The 18,479-nt window shown below is 47.4% G+C and overlaps 2 protein-coding genes across 10 annotated transcripts in view; both read right to left on the reverse strand.

Moving 5' to 3' along the window:
* The window catches only part of Camta2 (calmodulin binding transcription activator 2), a 17,566-nt gene extending 10,244 nt beyond the window's left edge, over positions 1–7,322 (reverse strand). The window contains exons 1-9 of one of the 4 annotated variants that reach the window (XM_028785974.1): positions 7,103–7,322; positions 5,567–5,661; positions 5,283–5,386; positions 3,565–3,632; positions 3,349–3,484; positions 2,766–2,837; positions 2,383–2,536; positions 1,951–2,085; positions 389–1,353 (exon numbers count right to left, since the gene is read on the reverse strand). In XM_028785974.1, coding sequence (XP_028641807.1) covers positions 389–1,353; positions 1,951–2,085; positions 2,383–2,536; positions 2,766–2,837; positions 3,349–3,484; positions 3,565–3,632; positions 5,283–5,386; positions 5,567–5,597 — 1,665 coding nt within the window. In that variant the 5' untranslated portion in view covers positions 5,598–5,661; positions 7,103–7,322. Of the gene's footprint in view, positions 1–388; positions 1,354–1,950; positions 2,086–2,382; positions 2,537–2,765; positions 2,853–3,348; positions 3,485–3,564; positions 3,633–5,282; positions 5,387–5,566; positions 5,662–6,446; positions 6,590–7,102 lie in introns of those variants that run through there. The other 3 variants (XM_028785972.1, XM_028785971.1, XM_028785970.1) reach the window with 3 other exon arrangements.
* A 253-nt stretch (positions 7,323–7,575) lies between these two features.
* Positions 7,576–18,131, reverse strand: Inca1 (inhibitor of CDK, cyclin A1 interacting protein 1). Of its 6 annotated transcripts, XM_028785950.1 has the most exons (8): positions 17,962–18,131; positions 14,691–14,870; positions 13,103–13,171; positions 9,872–9,985; positions 9,425–9,464; positions 8,982–9,175; positions 8,198–8,357; positions 7,576–7,970 (listed from the first exon to the last, which is right to left on the reverse strand). In XM_028785950.1, the coding sequence occupies exons 4-8, from the start codon at positions 9,922–9,924 to the stop codon at positions 7,833–7,835; spliced, it is 585 nt and encodes a 194-aa protein (XP_028641783.1). In that variant the 5' UTR covers positions 9,925–9,985; positions 13,103–13,171; positions 14,691–14,870; positions 17,962–18,131; the 3' UTR covers positions 7,576–7,832. The 6 variants fall into 6 exon arrangements, with proteins under 6 accessions (XP_028641783.1, XP_028641782.1, XP_028641781.1 ...); XM_028785949.1 differs by lacking the exon at positions 13,103–13,171 and having other exon boundaries at positions 7,577–7,970; positions 14,691–14,775; positions 18,035–18,131; XM_028785948.1 differs by lacking the exon at positions 13,103–13,171 and having other exon boundaries at positions 7,577–7,970; positions 14,691–14,775.
* Between the last annotated feature and the right edge of the window lie 348 nt (positions 18,132–18,479).

Below are 18,479 nucleotides of genomic sequence, written 5' to 3' on the forward strand. Positions count from 1 at the left end.
GTGTGTGTGTGTGTGTGTGTGTGTGTGTGTGTGTGTGTGTGTGTGTGTGTGTGTTGTCTAGGATTAAAGACCCCTGTATCCTCCCCTTAAAACAGTCACCAAGAATGAGATCCCCGAAGGGGCTCCAGGAACATGGGGAAGGGTAGAAAGGTATGTGGGAAAACTGTAGTTCACATAAAAGTAAAGGCCGAGAGAGCCAGGAGGAGGGAGGACTTTGTAGAATCACTTAATGGCAGAGCATACGCCTAATAAGCTGGATTTGATTCCTAACATTAAGGTGACAAACGAAAGTTGTGAGAGAAAGCAGGTCACAGGCCATGGGGTAAGGATTAATAAAATTCATTTTGAAAAATCCAAAAACTAATGGGAGAAGAAAAACCTGACTCACCTCTGGGTAGGACCACTCTGGGGAAAAGTCTGTGATGGAGTTAAGAGCAGGAGAGAGCTGGGGGGTTGGGGCAGGGACGCCTGGAGCGTCATCGCTGATGAGTTCTCCCATAAGGTCTGGGAATGATGAAAGACTGAAGGGCTCCAGCTCACTGGTGCCACCAGCAGGGCCTCCAAACAAGGCTTCTCCTCTTGTTGCCCTGCCTGATGGCTGCAAGGCGGCAGGGGAGGATGGGGATGAAGGAGGGGGTGAAGGTACAGGCCCCACTGTTCCAGGACCCTTGAGTTCCTCCCCACTATCATCATCTTGGATAAAGAATTTGTTTCCTCTTCTCCCACTTGCTCCCAACTGTGGAGGGAGACCTCGAGCAGCTGCCTGGGGCTCCAGGGCAGCAGCAGGCTCTAGGGCAGGACAGGGAGTATGAGTGCCCTCTGCCTCAGGGAAGTCTGGGTTTACTCCTTGGCCCCCTCCATATGTCTGGCCCCTTTGGGGGCTGTTGAGAAAACGATCAGGGTCAAAGGCAGGGCTGGGAGGAGCTGGTGGGGCAGAAGGCTCAGAACCTACAACCACAGCCAAGCTCACAGGAGGCCTAGGTTCAGCCTGCGGAGCCAAGTGCCTGGTGGGTGTCAGGCCCCCAGCACGCTGCTCTAGTCCTGTTAGGAGGAGGATGGCAGTGCCTCCTCTTGATGAACCCCCTCGAGAGGTAGGAGGACTAGGTCTGATTTCTAGGGGTTCTGCAAATCCTGAGGAGGAAGAGGAGGAAGAAGAAGAAGAAGAGGAGGAGGAGGAGGAAGATGGGGAGGTATGTGCCTTGGGGAGCTCTGGAGGAAGTGGAGCTATCAGTGGTGGAGGTTCAGGGGGCTTGGAGTGGGATATAGAAGCCAGGGTTAAAGCTCGAGGCTCCACTTTGGGAGAGATGATGCGGTGTTTCGTGCTACTGCATTTGTGGGTAAGGCTCCCAGAACCTGGAGTGGAGAGAAGTAGGGAGAAAAGAAGGGATAAGATACATTTTTTTTCCTAGCAGACCTTTTCTGGAAACAACCCCTAACCCCCATTCTTTCACTTCCCACCTCCATCCCCCCTCCCCACACACACACACACAAAGTAAGCCTACAGTGTAATACTGATTATGACCACTGGGAGGCATCAAAAGTGGGTCTCCCTCTCTCCTCCCTTCAGTTTCTCCTCAAAATAAACAGGACTAGAGGAACAGAGTGGGGGAGGAATCCTGGCTTGAGGCAGTAGCTGATAGCAGCAGCTAAAGGCAGAGCAAAAGGACAAAAGAAGAACCAACTAGGATCAAACCTAAGGTTGGGTGTGATTGGTGGTATGCAGTAGTAAGGGAGAATTACTGAAAGCACTGGGCAGACAAGCTGTGGACTGCCAGGATTGTAGCGTATACATTTCTGGGGCTAGTACCCTCAGATCAGGAGTTCTTTGCTCATCTGGGCCATTTTTCTGGACATGCAAAGACTTACAAATTAGTATGCAAATTTCATCAGGGCAGTTACTAAGCAATGTGGCTAACTGGGAAAAGAGTCCCAAAGTCAGGGGTCACTTACCAAGGCCCCCACTGCAGAGACAAGCATGGGTTCGGGGTGCTGGCTTGGTTGGGTGGGTATCCAAGATCTGCTGCACCAACTGTTCCACGGAGAATTCCTCTGACCCATTCCCACAGCTCCACTTGATGCCATGAACTACAGGAGATTTGGGGGAAATACAGTGAGACTTCCAAAGTACCTTCATGTTTCCTCCCAACCTATGATATGCTAAACTTAAAACTGCTCAGACATACAGCCCACAGCTATCTTTCACTCCCCGTCCACATTCCACATCTTAGACTGTACAGGCTCAGTATCCAGTATCCAAACAGGAAAGTGCCCTCCTGACTTAGAGAGAAATAGTTACCTACAGGGTTTGGGCACAGAACCCCAGTGCTTTTGGAAAACTTCACTCTCACTCTCCCTTAGAGCTCATCCCTGCTTGGTCCTTACACATGGGCTTCAGCTGTCCCAATAGCTCCTCACGTGACCACTTCAGCCATTCTCGCCGGTCGCTACTGATAGAACAAAAGATGGGGCTACAGCCCTTTCCACAGTCCTCCAGGGCTGGGACATTCAGGTAGTGCACAAGGACGATGTCAGGGTTCTGGGGCACAAAGGCACAGAGAGAGCCATGGGGTCTAAGTCTCAGGAGCTTAGCCTCCGAGTCTTCACTTTCTTCTGGGCATCATCCCAATTCTAGCCACCCCAATTTCTATCATGTTCTATCTTTAATTTCCTTTCTACTTTTTCCCACTCAGAATCTACTTCACTTCATCTTTTGAGAACCCATTTTCCTCAAAGACTAGAAATCTGGCCGAGTTCTCAGTTCTTACCTGGAGCAGCCAATAGCAGCGCCGATGGAATGTGGGGACGATGGAAGAGTGAACGTAGCAGCCATAGAGACACTGCCAGGAGACAGGCTGGGGTGGGGGGAGGGCTAGTCTGCTCCCCAACTCTTCCTCTGTTCAGTTCCTTTGCAGGAATCCCAATCTTTCCACCAGTTCCTCTTCAGTCCTCTCCCTACCCCCACCTTCTTCCCATCCCTTCCAAATTCCAGCAGGCTTTAAGTCATGGTTGAGGGACAGAAAGAAGGGAACAGAGGAGCTAGAGGTAGGAGTGGGGTCTTACAAAAAGTACCCAAGTTGAGATGTGGGAAAGAAATCTAAGGGCAGAAAGGAAGTGCAGAAGAACGAGGATTTGGGAAGAGAAGCCCATGTTTAGAATGTCATCACTTGGACCCTTGAGGGAAATGCAAGGGAAGTGAGGGACTGTCCATCATGTCATAAAGTTGTCATGAAGTGAGAGCGAGCTCGGCCATCAGTCAGACTGATGAGAGAAGGCTGACTGAGAGGGAAGGGCAGACAACAGCCCCACACCATGACAGGCTGGAGTGTGGGCAAGGGCAAGGGCTCTTACCTCCATGCCCTGGACCTTGAGTTTCATGTGGTCCTCTCGGGTAGTCTTCCCATCCTTCCGCTTCTTCCAAAGGTAACCATCCTTCCGGTATTTCACCTTCTTACGATTGTAGAGGATAATGGAGCCATTTTGAGGCCTGGAAATGGGGGTGGGAGGCTTGAGTTTCATGACTACAGCCCAGGATTTGTTACTCTTCATACTGGAGAGTTTTCTCACCTTGTCTTTGGGGCACAAGACAGCCATTCATCGTGTTTCTCAAAGGTGATCAGGTAGGATGCAATCTCCTGTAGGAAAGGAAGCACTTGGGTAGGTGTCCCCAGTTGGTCACTGTCTCAGGGCCTCTGCAGAGGTATGCCACCTATTGTAAGGCTCACCGACTGAACCTCTTATCTCTCTGCCTACTGGAGCCTATATCATGGGGCCAGCTTCAAGTTTATCCTTTGCTCATATTAGGTACTTTCTCTGTGAGAACCATCAATCGTTTGACACTGACAAGAACTCTAGGTTCTCTGTCTGAGTCCAAGGCTTTCAGACAAAGTATCACACAATTATTCCTATATTTACTCAAATCCAACCCACTGGTCCTGCCAGATGCGCTCACTGCTTGCTTCCTGAGCAGACCTCCTACAATCACACTCTTCATATTAGTGCCCACACACCTCAGGACCATGGAGTGCCTATGTCTGGAAGCCCTGTTGCTTCTCTGAACTTCACGGGAGCTTTATACACTTACAACAACCATATGCAAACACACCCATTTTTATTGACAGTACAATCTCACTACATAACCTTGGCCTGCCCTGTACTCTGTATGTAGACCAAGATGGTCATATTTATGTAGTGATCCCCCTGCCTCTGCCTCTTGAGTGCTAAGATTATAGGTGTGAACCACTACCCCCCCAGTTTTACAGACAATTCTAGTACTGAATCAATAATCGCCAGTCACCAACTGCATACAAGGAAACAAGTACACAGAATACAGAAGGTATGACAAGAATTTTGTGCCCTCTAGAAGGTGGTAAAAAGCAGGGACTCTGAGACAGGAATGTGGGTACATACCTGTAATTCCAGCGCTCAGGAAAAACAGAGGCAGGAGGACCAGGAGCTCCAGGCCACATGACTAAATCAGTAAAGTACTTGCTGTATAAGTGTGGACACAAATTCAGATTCCCGTAACCCACATAAAAAGCTAGGCACAACTGTTCATGCCTGGTGCCTGTAATCCTACCTAGTGCTGGGGAAAGAGAGACAAGGTGACTCTGGGACTAGCCGGCCAACTAATCCAGCAAATCAATGAGCTGTAAGTTCATTTAAAGACCCTGTCTCAAAAAATTAAGGTAGAATGACTGAGGAAGACATTTGACATAGACCTCTGCCTTCACAAACATATGCACCTGAGCAGAGACATGGAAGCAGAAGGTTCAAGAGTTCAAAGCCAGGGCAAGGGAGTAGCTCAGTCAGTAGAGGGCTTGCCTAGCATGCACAAGGCCTCGAGTTCATTCCCCAGCACTTCATTAACTATGTTTTGTGGCACACATTTAGAATCTCAGCACAGGCAGCAGAGTCAGGAGGACTTGATATTTAAGGTCAACCTTGGCTACATAGCAAGTGCAAGGCTAGCCTGGACTACATGATACCTTATCCAAAAACGAGCACTTAACACACAAAAACAAAACCAACCACTTTCTCTACATTAACATCTAGAGTGATATGAGATAATACAGGTCAGATACAGATATTGTACTCAGTATGAAGAGATACTAAGCTGTTGTTTTGTATGGATGGATTATACCGAAGAGAAATGGACACTCATAAGATCCAAGTCTTTGCAATTCTATAATCTCCAAAGGCCTAGAACAGTGCTCAGTACTGTGTGTCCATAGACATAGCACTCCACCTCCTCAAGCCCCAATCCCCCAAGCTCCCTAGAAAACCTCATTTGTATTCCATCGGAGCCGCTCTGGAGGCAGCAGTGGGCACCGAGGAAGACACTCCAGCAGTTTCTTGGGGAGGAAGATCTTCAGGTGGTGGCTGTTCTCTAGAGGGAACCAGAGGAAGAGCTTTGTTAGAGGCTAAACAGAGGAAGGGAGCTAAATATAATCCAGAGCACTGGGGAAAACTGCAACCAGGACAAGAGAGGAGGGGGCAAAGATTCAGAGGGCCGGACGGTAGCAAAACAAGGCCATGCCCAAACTGAGAACCCATTTTGTGAACTTACCAGCAACCTCAGTGGTGTCCTTGGTATTCATGGTGAAGGTTCCAGGGGGCAAGGTCACCCCCGGCCTGAGGGGCCGGGGGGAGGGGGAGTCTGTCCTGCAAAAGGAGAGAACAAGGTCATGGAAGAAGCCCCCACATTAATCCAAGATGAGGAGCTTGAGGTGAGGTAAGGGGTTTAGAACTCAGTGCTGATATCTGGGAAAGATGAAGAAACTGTGGAACTAGACTGTGACAGCAGAACCAGAGACTAAAGATGAAAGAACATAGTGCCAGGAACCAACACGAGTTGGAGACAAGACAGAACAGCGTGATCATGAAGGAAGGGATGAGTGGGGATGCTGACAGTGTTGGAGCATTCCCTAGGGCGGGAAGCTGGATCCTGCATGTCTAACCCAGATTCTCCTAGGCCCTGACAGACCTGAGAGAGTATGTGAGGTCAGTTAGTAGATCTTTTCCTCCACGGAAAAATCAAACAGAAAAGAAAAAAAGAACTCAGGGTGCATCTGGGAAGGGAGAGCAAGGTTAGAGCTAAGGGTGGGCCAGTTGTGACAACTAGGGCTCTGGTCCTAGGAGGATGGCTTGGCAAGAAAACCTGGATGCTGGAGGAAAATAGATCTAAGTCTGGTAACAAGCTGGGCCTTTGAAGACACACCCGAATTTCCTTCTCTCTTTGACTTCTTCTAAGGGGAAAGGTAGATCTGATAACTGACCTCATGTACTCTCTCTCTCAGGTTGGTCAGGGACTGGGAGAATTTGGAATAGACATGTTGGAGCAAGCTTCCGGGTGGGACATGCGGGCTTCCTCTTTGCAGCTAGAATTTCACTTCACCCCAACACTCCTATTTCCCCAACCTCTGCTTCTTCTCAGGCTCCCAGCCTACCATATCCCCTCTACCGCTCTGGCTCCAGCCTGAGCCTCCGCCCTCTTGAGGAACAGATGGGAGCTGGAGGAGGTTCTCTGCGCGGGCTCTGCCAGGTGTCCGGGGATGGAGAGGGGGTGGAAGCCCATTCAGGATCGGAGGTGTGCAGAGAGGCTAGGATTGGGATAAGGAGTCTACCCCAGGGTGCAGGTGCGCAGCTCTGGCTAGGCAGTTTGCCAAGGTGCAGAGCTGGAGCTGGATGAGACTGCCGGCCCGAGAGTGGTGGTCTATGACACGACTGTCGCCGGGGGTGGGGTGCTCTCCCCAAAGGGGGCGGGGGTCCTGGGAGACTCCCAGATGTGGGAGGAGATCCCGCCCGCAAACCCGGATGTTCTGGAGAAGCAGCTGAGCAGAGTTCATGAACACCTGGCAGGCGAGGGGCAGTGCGGGAGCCCGGCGAGAGGGTCTGGGGACTGTCCCCGCACTCTCTGATCCGTGATGGGGCCCTGCGCCTAGCGGCGCCCCCTGGCGCGGGGAAAGAGGACGGAAGCGGTGAGGTGGGGGCAAACGGGGAGGAGGGACGGTGGTCCCCAGCGCTGCGCTCCACACCCGGGCGGCGTGGAGCTGCGCCCCCTGGCGCGGGGGCGGAGAGGCGGGCTAGAGGCCCTGGCTCTTACCTCCCGGGGTCCCGCGGGTGACGGCGGCAGCGGCCATTCTACCCCAAACCGACCCCCCCTAGCGCCGGCTGACAGCAACGTCGACGTCAGTGCGCACGGGGCGGGGCCTCCCAATTAAGGAAACGGGGGTCGGGAAGGGAACCTGGGGTCAGCACACTTGGGACTCTCGGCCAGTCTTATGAGACGCGCTGCTGGACCGTCCCTGAAGAGGCAGTAGCGCCAAGGAACCGGGATCCGGAGGCGGAAGCTCCGCCAATTGACGTGACTGTGGGCGCAGGAGGATGGGGCGTGGGCAGAGGTCCAGGGCCAGAGCCCTGGAGGCAAAGGAGAATGCTTGAGAATGCAGAATCCTTCTGGCCTCGGGCGAGACTCGGCAAATTTGGGGACCTAGCTTGACTTCATTGTAACTGGGTACTCAAAAAAAATCAAAGGAGTCCTCCTTTCCATTCCCCTTCCATCGCTACCTCGCGCAGAAACAAGACTACTTGGGGCTCTTTAATAACAGAACAGAGAGAACACAAGACCAGGGTCTGGCCTAGAGAAAAACCCGGCTGTGAGTGGGCAGGATAATTGGGCAGGAACTCAAGTGGGCTGTGAATGCCTACTCTATGGGATGGAGACAACAGTTAGGGTTAGGAGAGAGGAAACAACCGCCTTGAAGCTAGCAATGGGGAGTCTTGATGTTTGAATTGGTCTTGGGTCCCGTAGCTTGGGCTTGGACGATTTCCCACTACTCCTCATACTCCAACTCCATCCTCTGGGGATTGTAAATGGGGTTCTTTCTGGCTGTAACAGTGCTGTAGGCCAGAGAGCTTAGCTGCCCAGAGGATCCCTGCTGGCCTACAGGAGTCCAGGGAGACCAAAGCAGCTGTAGGCGAGAGAAATTGAGAGCAAGGGGGTAAAAAAGACAAGAATGGGAAAATAGGTCTCTCTCCAGATTTCTTAATTGCCAAATTCAGGCACACACCCTCAAAAGCTCAGGTTCTCGACCACTCTTTGCTCTTAAATCCAGCGACTTGGCTCTTGGCTTCTGCCACATCCCCGTTCATGAATTGACTTCCTCCCTAACCTTACCAGGTTCTTCTCCAGTCATACCTGATCCCTGGGAGTGATAAAATAATTTTCTTCTTGTGGATAAGTTGCCCTCTCTTCTTCCACATCAAGGTATTTTGTAGTGCTGAGAAGTTCACAGCCCTCTTCAAGCACTGGGAGGTCAGGCATAGCCTCGGAGCTGCCCCACTGGGCCTTCTTCAGTCTGTGGAGACATTACATTGAGGAGAGAAGAGTCTGGAGGTCAGCATTCCAGTCTCTTCATTCCTCACATCCTGGTCTGAAGCACGTCTTGCTAAGACTCACAGGTGCTACTATTTGACCTTCAATTCACCCCAACTTTTTGTTCTTCACAGACAAAAATTTTCAGTCCAGGGACCAAACAATGACCCCCAATTAACCTTGTTCAACCATGTGCTTTTTTGTAATCATGGGCCATTTCACTCCTTCCAGCTTATATGACTTCCATCCCTCAACTGCTTCTTTCCATATTATAGAAATCATGTTTGAGGGTCAGCAAGATGACTTAGCAGGTAAAGGTGTTGGCCAGCAAGCCTGATGACCTAAGTCAGGACCCAGATAATGGAAGGAGAGAACAAATTTCCATAAATTGTCCTCTGACCTCCACACACATGTTGTGGCATGCACTACACATGTATACACATGATTAAATGCAAAAATTAAAGAGATTATATTTGAGTCACACCAAAGACACAGTTCCTTTCTAAGTGCCAGTGAATTCTCTTAAAGCTCTTAACTTTCTTTAGTTCAGCTATCCTGCCTGGGATCCCTGCTTAGCTCCCAGAGGCCTCATGCCATGCCTCCTTACTCATTGATGAGTCCCTGGCGCCTTCTCAGGTCCTCCAGATGATAAGTAACTGCTCTCACACGGGCTGGAATGCTTCCAGGGCCCTTCTGCATTCTTTCCAAATGCAGCTTCCTTCTCTTTCTTCTCCAAAGCTTCTCAGGAGGAGGGAGCCCCTCAAGAGGGTGCAGGCCAGGCTGGGAGCAACCAGTGGCCCTCTGTGTCAAGAAGAAAGAATAGTTGCTAAATGGGGAGACAGACATTAGTTTCAGGGGAACTTGGGCTGAACTAGAGAATCTGGGGTTTTTGGAAGCTTAGGTATGATACAGAAAACAGGATGCTTGATTTACAGTAAAAATAGGGCCTGGTTAGTACACTGGTTGAGAAACACCAGAGAGAAATGGTAATAAGGATAGGAAGGCAGTGGGTAGAATTTTAATAGAAGGCTGAGAAGCAGCTTGTCCTACCAGAATTGGTGGAATGTACTGTTCTCCCATCCAGTTGGAGCTGAGAAGAACAAAAACAGGAGCTGGAGTTAGAAAGGACACCCTGAGAAATACCATCTCTCATAAACTCTCCTAACGTCCTGTTGGAACTACAGTCTCCACCGAGTAGTGTGAAATGACTTCCAAACGAGGGCTTGTTGCTGTAGGATTTATGATCATTAAAAACAGTATAGCCTCACCTTTCTTTTTTTTTTTTTTTTTTTTTTTTGGTTGGTTGGTTGGTTTTTCAAGACAGGGTTTCTCTGTGTAGCCCTGGCTGTCCTGGAACTCACTCTATAGACCAGGGTGGCCTTGAACTCAGAAATCTGCCTGCCTCTGCCTCCCAAGTGCTGGGATTAAAGTCGTGTGCCACCACCGCGCAGCTAGCCTCACCTTTCTACCTCTAGTTCCTGGTTTCTCTCTACTCACCTAGACCTTTGGCTAAGATTCTCCCAGAAGGTCTCTCCATAAGGCTGAGGCATTGGTCTGCTATTCTGGGAAGGCAGGCTTCGGGGTGAAAATCGGCTGACCACTCTGGAACACCTGAGAGAGAACAATGTAGACTCTTGCCTAAATCACCCCTTAAAGCAGTAGTTCTCAACCTGTAGGTCTCTACCCTTTTGGTGGGGCATCAAATGGCCCTTTCACAGGAGTCTCCTAAGACCATTGGCAAACACAGATAAATATCATTATGATTCCTAACAGTAGCAAAATTTATAGTAATGAAGTACCAATGAAAATAAATTTTTGCTTTGGGGGGGTCACCACAACATGAGGAACTGTATTAAAGGGTTGCAGCATTAGGAAGGTTGAGAACCACTGCCTTAGAGATTTACTCACCCACTGGATTCAGGGGTGGTTCCTTCCATGGGATCATAGAGCTGTCCACGTGCTTGCAAACCATGTCTTTTCATTCATCCTCTCCTTCATTCCTTTCCTCCCTCTCTCCCTTACACTCCCTTCTACCTCTCTTTTGAGACAGGGTCTCACTTTTAAGCTCTGGCTGGCCTGGAACTTGCTATATAGACTAGCCTAGCCCTAAACTTGGAGATCTGCTTGTCTCTTCCTTCTGAGTGCTGGGATTAAAGGCATGAATCCTGATGCTTCCTCTCTCCCTGCTTTAAGACAAGGTTTCATGTATCCTAGGCTGGCCTCAGACTTGCTCTTTCACAGAGGCTGACCTTGCACTTAAGATCCTCCTGCTTCACAGGGGTAGAAAGATGGTTCAGAGGTTAAGAACACATGCTGCTTTTGCAGAGGACCCAAATTCAAATCCCAGAACCTAGGCTGGATGGCTCACAACTGCCTGTCATTCCAGATCTGTGGGACCCAAGCCTCTGCTGGCTTCTGCAGGTACCCACATATATGTGCACATACACATGGAGATATGTACATAAATGAGTTTTTAAAAGTTTTTAGGAGATCTTCCTGCCTCTACATCCTGAATACTAGGATCATAGGCATGTGTCACTACACCTAGTTTTTAATGCAGTGCTGGGAATCAAGCCCAGAGTTTCCTGAATGCTAAGAAAGCACTGTATCACCTAGGCTGTATCTAGCTAAGCTATAGCCATAGAGAGTTTTTTGGCCACCTTAGCTAAAGAGGTTAACGAATCTGATTGGAGATAGGAGCTAGGGTGAGGGTGGAGATGGGCTATGGCTGAATTCTTAGAACTCACTGAATCTCAGCTGCTTCTAGTTCTCCCTCTCCCTCTCTCCCTTCCCTTTCTCTTTCTCTCTCCCCTTCCCCCTTTTTTTGAGACATACTATCTAGCTGTTCCAGAACTACTCACTATGTAGATCAGGCTGACCTCAAACTCACAGTGATCTGCCTACCTTTGCTTCCTGAGTGCTGGGATTGAAAGGCAAGTGACATCATGCCCAGCCTGAATCTCAGCTTCTATATTTCATAGTCAGGGAACATAACATTTCACAACTGGAGTTGTTAAGAGGAAGGCTTTGGCTACTTAGATGCTTTGATGGACAAGGTTCCCTTAAGTCGATGCAAGGGATCCAAGAAAGAAACTATGTTTACTCCTAATGTGTCTTCTGTATCTCAGAATACAGAATGTCCTTGTATTGTAGGAAGGGTGTATAGAGCTATTTGAGAACAGTGGTCATTACTTTCTTGTCCCCAGATTGACTGATACATACTCTTCTGATTTTTTGTTGTTGTTGTTTTTGTTCGTTTTTGAGACGTGATCTCACTATGTAGCCCTAGCTGCCCTGTAACTCGATATATAGACCAGGCTGGCTCTGAACTCACAAAAATCTGTCTACCTCTGTGTCCTGAGTGCTGGGATTAAAGGCATGAGCCATCATGCCTGGCCCAACTTCTTGGCCATTAAGTGAAATACTAGAGGTCTTTTATATTTTTACTTCTGTCTTTAGGTGGTCTCATTCAGTTCCATGACTTTAAATATCTCCAGTGAGCCAACATCCCCAAATCTGTTCAAGCCTTGGTTCCTCCTTAGGCTCTGCTCAACATCTTATCCTTCAGCTTAATAGAAGATACACCTTATATGCCTAGTAGCTGTGGCCAAAATCCTGCCATGTTCTGTTTTCCCCCGACTTCCTGTATCTAGTCCGTTGGCCAATCCAGTGAGCTATAAAACTAAACAATGCCCAAACCTGACCACCAATCTTCTATCATCTTTTTCTTCCTGCATTATAGCAATATCCTCTCTCTCTCTCTCTCTCTCTCTCTCTCTCTCTCTCTCTCTCTCTCCCTGCTTCTATTCTTCTAGATTTTTTTTTTGAAATTTTAATTTATTTTTATTCCATATCATGTGTTTTGCCTGTATATGTGTTTGTGTTATCATATACATAGAAGTCGCACAGAACCCAGAAGAGTGTATCAGATCCTCTGGAACTGACGTTATGGATGTTTTGTGTGTATTGGGAACTGAACCTGGGTCTCTGGAAAAGCACCCAGTGCTCTTAATCACTGAGATATTTCATAACCCCCCCATATTTTTATTTTTAAAGATGTATTTTTTATTTTATGTGTATAGATATGCTGCCTACATGTATGTCTGAGCACCACAGTCATACAATGCCTACACACACTGGAAGAGGACATTGGATCCTCTAGACCTAGAATGACAGATGGTTTTTAGCTGCCATGTGGGTATTGGGAACTGAACCCAGATTCTCTGCAAGAACAAGTGCTCTTAACTGCTGAGCCTTCTCTCCAGCCCCCGCTTCTATTCTTATTTCCTCCCCAGATGCTACTACAGAGGAGGAGAAAGTAATCTGTTATCTCTGCCTCCTGAACCCACTGATATGTTTAGAGAGGTATCATATTGGCTCAATGGTTAAGAGCTTTTACTGCTCTTTTAGAGAACTGAGGGTCAGTTCCCAGAACCCACATCAGGCAGCTCTCAGCTGTCTGTTGACTTCAGCTTTAGGAGATCCAACACCCTCTGGTGCATGTGTGTAATGGCAGCATTTGGGAGATTATGACAGGATCAGATGTATAAAGTCATCCTTGTCTTCCTACTAAGTTCAAGGCTAGTCTAAACTGTGTAAGACCCCATTCCAAGACCAAATAAACAAAGGGGCTGGAGTTAGTACTTGCTGTTAAATCATGAAGACTGGAATTCAGATCCCACCATCCATGTAACAAGCTAAGTGTCTTTCACGCATCTGTAGCCATACCTTGGAAGGGATGGATACTGTATTGCTGGGACTTACTGGCTTCTACTCTGAGAAAATGTGAACTCCAGTCTCAGACAGAGAGACAAAGACAGAGACAGAGACAGAGACAGAGACAGAGACAGAGAGAGAGAGAGAGAGAGAGAGAGAGAGAGAGAGAGAGAGAGACCATGCTTCAAAGGAATGGTTTGGCTAGAAAGACAGCTCAGCAGTTAAAAGCACTATTGCTTTTGCAGAGGACCCAGATTAGGTTCTCAGAACCCACATAGTATACATACATACTGTCAAAATACACACATAAAATAAGATAAATAAAATCTTTAAAAATTTTTCCCCAGTGGTGGCACATGCCTTTTTTTCCAGCAATCAGGAGGCAGAGGCAGGTAGATCTCTGTGAGTTCAAGGCTAGCCTGGTCTACAAAGTGAGTTCCAGAGACATATAGTGAAACCTCTTGAAACAAAAAACTTAACAAAACATAAAAATAACCAAAAACGAAAACAAAAAAACAAAGCAAACCAACAAAAAACCCAACCAAACAACAACAATTTTTTTAAAGAATAGGCAGTGCATACTACAGGATAGTCCTTACCTTCTGGCACCAACATGTACAATACTGGAGCACACACCTGAACATATATGTATACATAAAGTCACAGACACATATAATAAAAAAATCTTTAAAAACTGAGAATTAGGAGGATGGATAGGTAAAGAAAAATCCCTATAATAAAAATTATTGAATCTTCCTGAAAAGAATACCTCAATTTATAACACCATTTCTCTAGTATATTTATTTGAAATTTTCCATAATAAAAGAGGTTGAAGAAAAAAGTGTGCTTGTTCACTGCCTACCATAAACTTTCTATCCATTCCCACCATCTTCAGAATAAAAATACAAAAGTTTGTCTATGGCCTATAAGGTTTTCCATGAACTGGCTTTGTTTAACTCTCTTAACTTTGTTCACATTTTCTTCAGTTAACAGGTTTTAATTACATTGGCCTAACCTGCTACTAGAACATACCCAGTTTATTTCATTTTGAATCCAGATCTACATACTCGTTTTCTACAGTGGCCCTAACCTTTTATCTCCTGTTTTCCATTACTCTATACTTATGTATCTTTTTGTGTAGTTCTCCTAACTAGTTGTAATGATGCTTGTCTATACATTGTCTATACATTCTGTTCTACCACTAGCTCTGTGAGAGGAGGACCATGTTCTTACTAACTGTCGAGTCCTCAATGCCTAATATAGTTCCTAGACTGTTACAGTGTTCAAAAACAGTTTGCTGGGGCTAGAGGGCTGTCTTGTGGTTAAGAGCACCCATGCTGCTTGTGAGTTAATTTCTCAGCACCATGTCAGTTGGCTTACACATTCCTTACTCTAGCTCTATGGCCTCACAATCCTTCTGGTCTCCATGGACAATTTAAAACAAAGTAATAATAGGAAGCCATTTGTTGAATAAATGAACCTCAACCCCCTAAACCCAGGCACTGAAGTTTCCTGTTCTTCCATAATCCTTTCTGAGAAGAATTCAAGCATCTTCCCTCCATCCCATCCTTGTCCTTCCCATCCAGTAGGGAGGACTCACTTGGCAAAAGGAAGGATGCTGTCTCCATCTTCCTGACCCTGCATGACTGGACTTGGCTAGGTAGCAAGACTGGATCTCCTTGGTGCTGGGAGGATAATGAATAATGAATCATTCACTCATATAATGGCTGTGGGGACTAGACTATCAGCAAGTCTAGAGATTGGAAGGGGACTGAACATCCTGGAAAAAAAGGGAAAGCTTAATAACTCTAAGAGAGTCAGTAGGCTATCCTAGGAACAGAACATGTAACACTGGAGATAAAAAAAACAACAGGAAAGATGGATGATGTCAAGGAGAAAATTTTCTGGAGCTCAAGGTATAGAGTAAGTGAAGATTACAGATGCAAGTTAAGCTCATTGTAATACAGGATGATGAAACAAAAAGCTGACGGGGAAGACTGGATGTGCAGAGGTCTTTGGCAATAGTTGGAACAGAACTGGTGATTGGGGACAGAGAAGTGGAGGACATCAGGGTTGGTAGTGTATTGGGAATGAAAGGTTAGTGAAACTGTGGGGAAAGGAACAACAAAGGAGAAGGCAGCTGAGGCTGTCTACAGTTTCAGCAGTGGTTCTCATCCTGTGGGTTGCAACCTTATGGGGGTTGAATGACGCTTTCACAGTGGTCACCTAAGACCATGGGGAAACACAGATATTTACATTATGATTTATAACGGTAACAAAATTATGCAGTAGCAACAAAATGATTTTATGGTGGGGGGGTCACCATACTATAAGGAACTGAGTTAAAAGGTCGCAGCTTAGGAAGGCTGAGGTCTACAGAAAAGTGGGAAGAGAAGTTGCACAGAACCTTCCTTGAGAAGGCTGTACTTAGACTTGGGTGTATACAGTCCTTTTCCTAAGCTCTTCTTTTCTTCCTTTCAAGATTTACTTACTTTTTATTTATGTGTGTGCTGTGAGCCTGTATAAGTTTATGTGTACCATGTACGTGCAGGAGCTGGAGAAGGGCAGAAAAGGTTTTCTGCAAAAGCAAGAAGGGCTCTTAATCACCGAGCCAACTCTTCAGCCCCTTCCCTTTCTCCTTTAATGCCTACGGTTAAATCTATTTTAAAACATTTTCTTAATAACCTCCAACTGTGGGATTGGAGAGGTGGCTCAGCTCTTAAGAGAACTTGTTGGTCTTGTGGAGGACCTGAGTTTGGCTCTCAGCACCCACAAGGTAATTCCCAATCATCTGTAACTTTATCTGACTCACTCTTCTGACCTCTGTGGGCACTGGAAACACATATGGTGTGCATATGTGCACACAGGAAAAACACATAAAAATGAAATAAATCAATCTAATCTAAAATAAAATTTCAACTTTGCGGGGGCTGGAGAGATGGCTCAGCGGTTAAGAGCACTGACTGCTCTTCCAGAGGTCCTGAGTTCAAATCCCAGCAACCACATGGTGGCTCACAACCATCCGTAATGAGATTGGATACCCTCTTCTGGTGTGTCTGAAGACAGCTACAGTATATTCATAAATAAAATAAATAAATAAATCTTTAAAAAAAAAATTTCAACTTTGCTTCATCCAAACAAAACGACAAAATAAAAGCTCAGCTGCACAGAGCCAGCATCAGGGACAAAGATGACTTCACAGCTAGCCAAGATGGGTAGGAAGCTAGCTGGTTAAGAATGCTAGATATGGGGAAAGGTGGGGGTATGCAGTTATTTTAAATGTTAGAAATGAGAGCTGGAGAGATGGCACAGTGGTTATGAATGCTTGCTGCTCTTAGAGAGACCTGAGTTATGTTCCCAGCATCCATGTCAGATGGCTCACACGGGTAACTTCTAACTCCCCTCTAGAGGATCTGACGCCCTCTTCTGACTACCACATACACCCACATCCACATATGTAATTAAGGCTAATTTTTTTTCTTTTTCAGACAGGGTTTCTCTGTAGACTAGGCTGTCCTCAAACTCACAGAGATCCACCTGCCTCTGCCTCCAGAATGCTTGGATTAAAGGCACATGCCACCACTGCCCAGCTTAAAAATAAAATCTTAAAATATATATACTAGACGGACCAATGGATAAAATTGCTTGTTGCCCCAGTCTGATGACCTAAATTTGATCTCTGGATCTGACCTCCACACATACGCACATGTGCATGTGCATACACATGAAACACAAAAATACTTAATTCTTTTTAAAGAATACTAGAAAAATCCCAGAAAAAAATAAAATTAAATAAATGAACAAATACTAGGTAAAAACCAGGAGTGATGGTACAGACTTGTAATCCCAAAGGCTCGGGAGGCTTAATGTTTGAGTTTTGAGTCCAGACTGGTTTAAAACTGCAAGATTTTGTCCAAAATAAAACAAATAAAAAAGCTAGGGAAGAAAAAAAAAAAAACCCTGTAGTTTAGTGGTAGAGCAGCTTGCTGGCATGCCCAAAGCTCTGGGACCCTAAGTTAGGCGTGCATGTTGGTTGGCATAGAGGACAAAACAAAACAATCAGAAAATGTTACAAGCTAAAGGTTATCCAAAGAGTGAGCTAGGCATAGTTTTGCAATCCTGTGACCCCAGCATTGAGAAGGCTAACACAGGATTGAGAGTTTATAGCTGGCCTCGGGTAGGGGTTACAAAGAGAGACCCAGTCCATCACAAAACAAAACCAAGGGCAGCTAAACTGAGCTGAGAACTGTTGAGGAAGAGTAAAAGCAAAAGGAGTATTTTGAAGTTCTTGATGGGCTAGAGTTGGGCGGAAAGGGTGTGTGTGTGTGAGATCTAAAATGGATATCCTGAATTAGTAGGGGGTCTAGAACTAAGGGAGCCATTAGGAATTGAGAGGTCTTTGGATGGCTGGGCTTGAGCAGGTGACCTAGATCTAAGGGGCTAGACGGGTTTAAGGCAGCCAGGCCAGACAGAATCGACAGTTGACCAAGGGATAGTCAAGACCTTGGAATCAAGACACAGCTAAGAGGGTGGTTGGGCATCTGAAAGGGGACGCCCTGGCTGAGAAGCCTGGTGTTGGGGTAACTTTACTAGGAGGGAAGGACCAGGCCTGAGGGTGTGGATTGGGCCTAAAGGGGCCAAGGCGACCTCTGGCAGGAAGACTGGGGTCCACAGCCAAATCTTTGGCAATAGGTAGGAAGGCAAAACTGAGGTGAGGTAGTAGCCCATGTTTAGGGACATGGGCAGACCAGGCTTGGCGGTTAGGGGTCTCCTTCCCCAGTCCTGAGAAGGCAAATGCGGCCTAAGAGACACCTGAGCCTGAGGGGGCTGACTGGGACCGATAGGCTGAGGCGGCGGTCCGGGGGTCAAACGAGAAGGCTATCTGAGAGGAGAGCGTCTGAGCGACTATGTCGGCGACGTCTCTGCAGCCTTTGGCCCCATCACCTGAGGCAACTTCGAAGCGAGTTCTGGAACCTCAGGTCTAGCAGGAAGGAGCAGCTCCGTAGTGACCCCGGTCGCCCACTTGCCTGGCTCGCCAGAAGGCCGAGCCTGAGTGGACTGCCCCCTGGGCGTGGTCTGCCAACAAGCCCCGCCTTCTAGGCGCGCCTCTGACGGCGACGACGTGCGCGGCTCCGACCTAAGTCCCCTCCAGGGTCCGCCCCCACCTTTCTCGGCTCCTCAGGAGCGCTAGTTTTCCCACGTTCTGGTAATTTGCTTTCCCTGAGTGTCCACAAGTCAGTTTCCTTGTCTCTGCCCGGTGAGCCCTACTGTCAGAGTGTACTGCCCCTTTAACTAGAGTGGCCCGGGTGGCTCCTTTCCTGGGACAGCGCGTGCCCGCCTGTCCGTCCGCGCGCGCGCCCGTCCGTCCGTCCCCCGCCCCTCGCTCCCG

This window comes from Grammomys surdaster, unplaced genomic scaffold (assembly GCF_004785775.1).
Source record: "Grammomys surdaster isolate TR1022 unplaced genomic scaffold, NIH_TR_1.0 125368, whole genome shotgun sequence".
Lineage (NCBI taxonomy): Eukaryota > Metazoa > Chordata > Mammalia > Rodentia > Muridae > Grammomys > Grammomys surdaster.

Bases quoted from the DNA above. Each gene is read 5' to 3' on its own strand.
- Inca1 (XM_028785945.1), bottom strand. From the start codon at position 14,718: ATGGAGACAGCATCCTTCCTTTTGCCAA. The intron at 10,008-13,102 runs GTATGGCTACAG...GATTTAGGCAAG, and splicing joins CAGTATCCATCCCTTCCAAG to AGTCTACATTGTTCTCTCTC. The intron at 9,176-9,424 runs GTAGGACAAGCT...TTCTTGACACAG, and splicing joins AGTACATTCCACCAATTCTG to AGGGCCACTGGTTGCTCCCA.